We start from the raw sequence: 5,383 nt of genomic DNA, 5'->3' as shown, positions 1-5,383 counted from the left end.
AAACCCTAAACCCTAAACCCTAAACCCTAAATCAAAAAGGAAGCTGCAGCCAGACCCTCACGTGCGCTGCGCGCTTGCCGATTGCGCAGCACTCAGGGGAGACTGTTTAGCCCAAATCCTAAACCCTAAACCCTAAACCCTAAACCCTTGACGTACACTCTTCGCTGCAAAGCTTGCATTTGCTTATAGCCCACGGCCGCCGTAGACCCGGAATAAACAAAAGCCGCGTGCCTGGACGTAAACCCTAAACCCTAAACCCTAAACCCTGCGCAAGAGTTTGCGGCGATCTGTGCACGCGAATTTACGGTTAGGCCTAAAACACCAAACCATGGTTTGCTACTTCAAAACAAACTGCAAGCCAGGCCTGAAGACAGAACCCTGAATTAGGGTTTAGGGTTTAGGGTTTACGGGCCCGGGCGATGGCCCAGGGTTTGAGGTGTACTGCAGTATGGCCTCGGGATCTACGAAAACCCTAATTTAGGGTTTAGGGTTTACGGGACAGCAATAGCCTTCACTGTGCCTGGAAACGTCTCTGCCGATTCCAAAAGCGAGTCGAGCTCGGCGCGAAGCTCAGCAGCTGCAACGCAAAGCCTAAACCCTAAACCCTAAACCCTAAACCCTAGACCCTAGACCCTAAACCCTAGTCCCCACAGCCCACCAACTAAATTATTGGAGCTGAACCCGAAATTTCGGCACAAGGAGCTCGAGGAGGAGCTCCAGCAGCCTATCAAACCACTATTTAGGGTTTAGGGTTTAGGGTTTAGGGTTTGGCACCTGTTCCAGGAAACCAAGTCCCTGCTTGGTAAGAAGGGCGGAGGACTCCCTGAGCAGATAGCAAACTGGACGCTAAACCCCAAACCCTAAACCCTAAACCCTAAACCCTAAAAACGGGTTTCCGTTGGGGAGGCTCGCCGGTGCCTTGGGTGCCTGCTGATGGCTTAGGGTTTGATGCGTCTTCACCATGGCATCGGTGCGAAGAGGAAGCAGCAGCAGCAGCAGCGGCAGCAGCAGCAGTAGCTGCTGCTGCTGCTGCTGTGGTGCTTTCCATAGAGCCATCTGCAACCGCAGCAGCACAGCTGAAGCGGCAGTGGGGACCCTAAACCCTAAACCCTAAACCCTAGCCCCCAAGCGATCCCGCTTGTTAGGGTTTAGGGTTTGGGGTTTAGGGTTTAGGACTGGGCTGGAGGTGCTTCAAAAGGGCGAAAGCTGCCGGGGGCCCCTTGGGGGCCCCCCGAGGATTTTGCTGCATGTGGTTTGTGTTTTGAGGGTTTAGGGTTTAGAGGTTTTTAAAAACCCTTTAAAATAAATAAAAAGTAAAAAAGAGATTAAATAAGCTGATGGAAAAGAAGGGGCCTCGAGGGAAGCGACTGGGGCGGGAAACCCTAAACCCTAAACCCTAAACCCCAAACCCTACACCCTACACCCTGTTTACCTTTGCGAAACCCCAAACCCTAAACCCTAAACCCTTGAAAGCAAAAGGAAAACGAGTTTCTAGCGCTTGGCCAAATACACTAGAGGGCCCCCACGGCTTCTGCCGGCGAAGCTGCTATCGGGCTTAACAACCCTAAACCCTAAACCCTAATAAACCCTAGACGCTAAACCCTAAACCCTGGAGCTTAAAACGGTCAAAAGCCTAAACCCTTTCCGTCTAAGAAAGCTAAAACCTCTTCAGTTTCAATTTATTTATTCTTTTTCAGTTTTAATAATTTTTGATTTCGCTATTGGCGGTGCTGCGCAGCAGTTCAGGTGTACGTACACCCCAAAATATGCGACTCGGGGCGTCGGTGGCGCTGGGGGGTTTTCGCGGCGATTTTGGCTGGAAAAAAAGGAAAAAAGAAATAAAAAGAAAATAAAGAATAAAATTGGATTTTTCAATTAAAATAAATCCATTTAAGCCTTTAAATCACCGCAAATCCGCGGCATCGGCTCAAACTCGGGGCGGCGTCATCTAGCGGTCAGCCGCGGGCGCCGCCGGGCTTTCCTTTTTGCTTCTTTGCGTTCGTTCTCTTTTTTTGTTTCTTCTTTTATTCCATTTGATTAAATTTAATTCAAATTTTCCTTTTTTTCCCCTTTTCAGCCGCTCTTTTGCCCGCCCGAAGCGCCGCGCAGCCCCCGTCGATGCTATTTCCCAATTTCCAGCTGGCCCCGCAGCCTAAACCCCAAACCCTAAACCCTAAACCCTAAACCCTCAGCCTGACTATTTGTGGCGGGCTCTTTGCGAACCAGTGTCGGGTGTCTAGCCACCTCTTTCTGGTGTACGCGCAGCTCTCCGGTGTATCTGCAGCTTCTTGAGCTGTACAGACAGCTCAGAAGCTTTTGCTGCTGCAGCAACAGCGCCTGAGGGCCTCCTGGGGTGTATCGGCAGCTATTTGAGGTGTATCGGCAGCTATTTGAAGTGTATCGGCAGCCCCCTGGGGTGTATCGGCAGCTCTACCCGCAGCTCCTGAGGTGTATCGGCAGCTATTTGGGGTGTATCGGCAGCTAATTAAGAGCCCTTGGGGTGTAGTGGCAACTCTTCAGGCGTATCGGCAGCTCTTCAGGTGTATCGACAGCTCTTCAGGTGTATCGGCAGCTATCTGGGGTGTATCGGCAGCTATCTGGGGTGTATCGGCAGCTAATTGGGGTGTATCGGCAGCTAATTGGGGTGTATCGGCAGCTACTTGAGGTGTATTGGCAGCTTTTGAGGTGAACTGGCAGCTTTTGAGGTGTATCTACAGCTCGAAAAGATGCAGAATTATCCCTACAGCTTCTCAGGGCCTCCTGCTGCAGTGTACGGCGTGGGGGGCTACGGCTGGGACCCTTACAGCAGCCAGCTGCAGCAGCAGCAAGTGCTGCTGCTGCAGCAGCAGCAGCAGCAGCACCGCCGCCCTCGCAAGTGCCCCCTCATACTTGCTGCTGAGGCCGTAGGCTGGTGCCTTTCTGCTGCCGCTTGTGTCTGCTGCGCTGCAGTGGGTGCTGTTGTCTCTTGCTGCCACGCAGCAGCAGCAGAAGCTGAAGTCCTCATTGACAGCAGCCAGCAGCAGCAGCTGCTGCAGCAGCAGCAGCAAACACCCTACAAGCAGTACCAGACCTACAGGCAGACCCAGGCATATAACCATTAATGGATTAATTAATTAATTGACAATTATTAATTAATTAATTAATTAATTAATAATTAATTAATTGTTAATAATTATTAATTAATTAAAAATCAATTAATCATATGCCAACTCGAAAACTGCGTACCGGCGGGGCGAGGCCATAGCAACAACAGCAGCAGCAGCAGCAACAGCAGCAGCAGCAGCAGCAGCAGCAACAGCAGCAGCAGCTGCTGCTGCTGCAAGCGCATTGTCGCTGCGTCGGGGTACAGCAAACCCTTGCAGCACATAGCACAGCAGCACCCAAACCCTAAACCCTAAACCCTCGGCAGATTTGTTCTACTGCTCGAAGGGTTTAAGGTTTAGCTAGGGTTTAGAGTTTCGAACTATTTCATTTGTTCTTTTCAATTTAAAACCACCAAAGTTTCCTTTCAAAAGACTCACAGGCCCAGAGCCTTTTAAACGTGCTGCTGCTGCAGTCACTGCAACTGCTGCTGCAGTTGCTGGTGCTGCAGTTGCTGGTGCTGCAGTTGCTGGTGCTGCAGTTGCAGCTGCTGCAGTTGCTGCTGCTGCAGTTGCTGCTGCTGCAGTTGCTGCTGCTGTTGCAGCTGCTACTGCTGTTGCTGTTGCTGCTGCATTTGCTCCTGCTGATGTTGCAGCTGCTGTTGCTGCTGCTGTTAATGCTGCTGCTGCTGGAAGCGAAGCTAGTCAGGCGCAGGCAGCAGCAACTGCAGCAGCGGCTGCAGCAGTAGCTGCAGCAGCCACGAGGGACAACGAAACTCTCTGGGCAAGGAGCTGCTGCTGCAGCAGCAGCAGCAGCTCCTGCTGCTGTTGCAACCCCACTTGAGGGCGCCCACAAGGAGCTGCTCCACTGCTGCTGCTGCTACTGCTGCCGGTGCTGTGCTGCAGTTGGTGCTGCTGTTTATTTGCTGCTTTTGCTGTTGCTGCTGCAGTTGCTGCTTCTACTGGTTTGCTGCTTCTGCCGCTGCTGCTGCACTTGCTTTTGCTGCTGCTGCTTTTGCTCCTTCCTTTGTTGCTGCTGCCATTACCCCTACTCTTGTATCTGCAGCAGCAGTAGCAGCAGCAGCAGCAGCTGTTGCTGCTGCTGCAACTACGCCCTGGATCCGTGGAATGCTGCGGGTAAACAGCGTCACGTTGGGCAGCAACAGCATGATGGCCAGCACCTGCTGCTGCACCAGCAGCTGCAGCAACAGCTGCTGCTGCTGCTGCACCTGCAGCAGCAGCAGCTGCTGCTGCTGCTGCTGTGCCTTTGAAACGTAGAATGGCCAGCTGCGGCAGAAGACAGTGAGGTTGGGGAGGAACAGCAGCATGGGAAGCCCAGCAACAGCAGCTGCTGCAGCTGCTGCAGCCGCTGTAGCAGCTGCTGCAGCTGCTGCAGCCGCTGCTGCTGCTGCTGCACCAACTGCAGCAGCAGCAGCAGCAGCAGCAGCGCCCTTCAGGCATAGAAACGCCAGCTGCGGGTAAATATAGTAAGGTTGGGGAGGGACAGCAGCATGGGAAGGGCTTACTGCAGCAGCAGCAGCAGCAGCTGCTGCTGCTGCACCAACTGCAGCAGCAGCAGCAGCAGCAGCAGCTACTGTGCCCTTGAGGCGTAGAAGGGCCAGCTGCGGGTGAAGACAGTAAGGCTGGGAAGGAACAGCAGCATGGGAAGGGCTTGCTGCAGCAGCAGCAGCTGCAGCTGCTGCTGCTGCTGCTGCACCAACTGCAGCAGCAGCAGCAGCAGCAGCAGCTACTGTGCCCTTGAGGCGTAGAAGGGCCAGCTGCGGGTGAAGACAGTAAGGTTGGGAAGGAACAGCAGCATGGGAAGGGCTTGCTGCAGCAGCAAGGGTTTGGGGAGAAAGAAAATATCACTATTTGGAATGCTGCTGCTGTTGAGGCAGCCAAAGAGGCCCTGCGAAATGCTGCAGCAAACCTCCAGCGTGCTGCTGCTGCTGCGCAAACCCTCCCGCAGCAGCGGGCCGCGCTCCACCCTGCTGCTGCTGCTGCTGCTGCTGCTGCTGGGGAGGCTCGGGACACCCAGCGGGTCCAGCAGCAAAGAGTTGCTGCTGTAGCTCGACAGCAGCGGCAGGCAGTAAGGCCGCTCGCGCCACCCGAAACCCATTTTCTAGGGCTTAGGGTTTAGGGTTTAGGGTTTAGGGTTTTGGGACTTCGGGGCTTAGGGTTTAGCGTTTGGGAGAGTGTGCGAGGGTTTGGCAGAGGTTGGGGGGTTTAACGAAAAAAGCTAAGGCATAAGACATAAAGTGTCGTGGAAAAGGGCCTAGGGTTTAGGGTTTAGGGTTTAGGGT

The 5,383-nt window shown here is 53.6% G+C and overlaps 3 protein-coding genes across 3 annotated transcripts; 1 reads left to right on the top strand and 2 right to left on the bottom strand.

The window, feature by feature from the left end:
* Nucleotides 1–2,726: 2,726 nt before the first annotated feature.
* Nucleotides 2,727–3,101, top strand: ETH_00025195 (uncharacterized protein; the record flags this gene model as incomplete). Its single annotated transcript, XM_013373235.1, has 1 exon — nucleotides 2,727–3,101. One exon carries the CDS (start codon nucleotides 2,727–2,729, stop codon nucleotides 3,099–3,101), a length of 375 nt encoding a protein of 124 aa, XP_013228689.1.
* A 938-nt stretch (nucleotides 3,102–4,039) lies between these two features.
* Nucleotides 4,040–4,408, bottom strand: ETH_00025190 (uncharacterized protein; the record flags this gene model as incomplete). Its single annotated transcript, XM_013373234.1, has 1 exon — nucleotides 4,040–4,408. The coding sequence occupies one exon, from the start codon at nucleotides 4,406–4,408 to the stop codon at nucleotides 4,040–4,042; it is 369 nt and encodes a 122-aa protein (XP_013228688.1).
* Nucleotides 4,409–4,827: 419 nt separating this feature from the next.
* On the bottom strand, nucleotides 4,828–5,199 carry ETH_00025185 (uncharacterized protein; the record flags this gene model as incomplete). The annotated part of the gene is made up of 1 exon (XM_013373233.1): nucleotides 4,828–5,199. The coding sequence occupies one exon, from the start codon at nucleotides 5,197–5,199 to the stop codon at nucleotides 4,828–4,830; it is 372 nt and encodes a 123-aa protein (XP_013228687.1).
* Between the last annotated feature and the right edge of the window lie 184 nt (nucleotides 5,200–5,383).

This window comes from Eimeria tenella, genomic scaffold (assembly GCF_000499545.2).
Source record: "Eimeria tenella Houghton genomic scaffold, Eth_scaff126, whole genome shotgun sequence".
Classification (NCBI taxonomy): Eukaryota; Apicomplexa; class Conoidasida; order Eucoccidiorida; family Eimeriidae; genus Eimeria; species Eimeria tenella.
The sequence above is the reverse complement of the archived record's forward strand: the minus strand, read 5'-3'. Positions and strand labels throughout refer to the sequence as shown.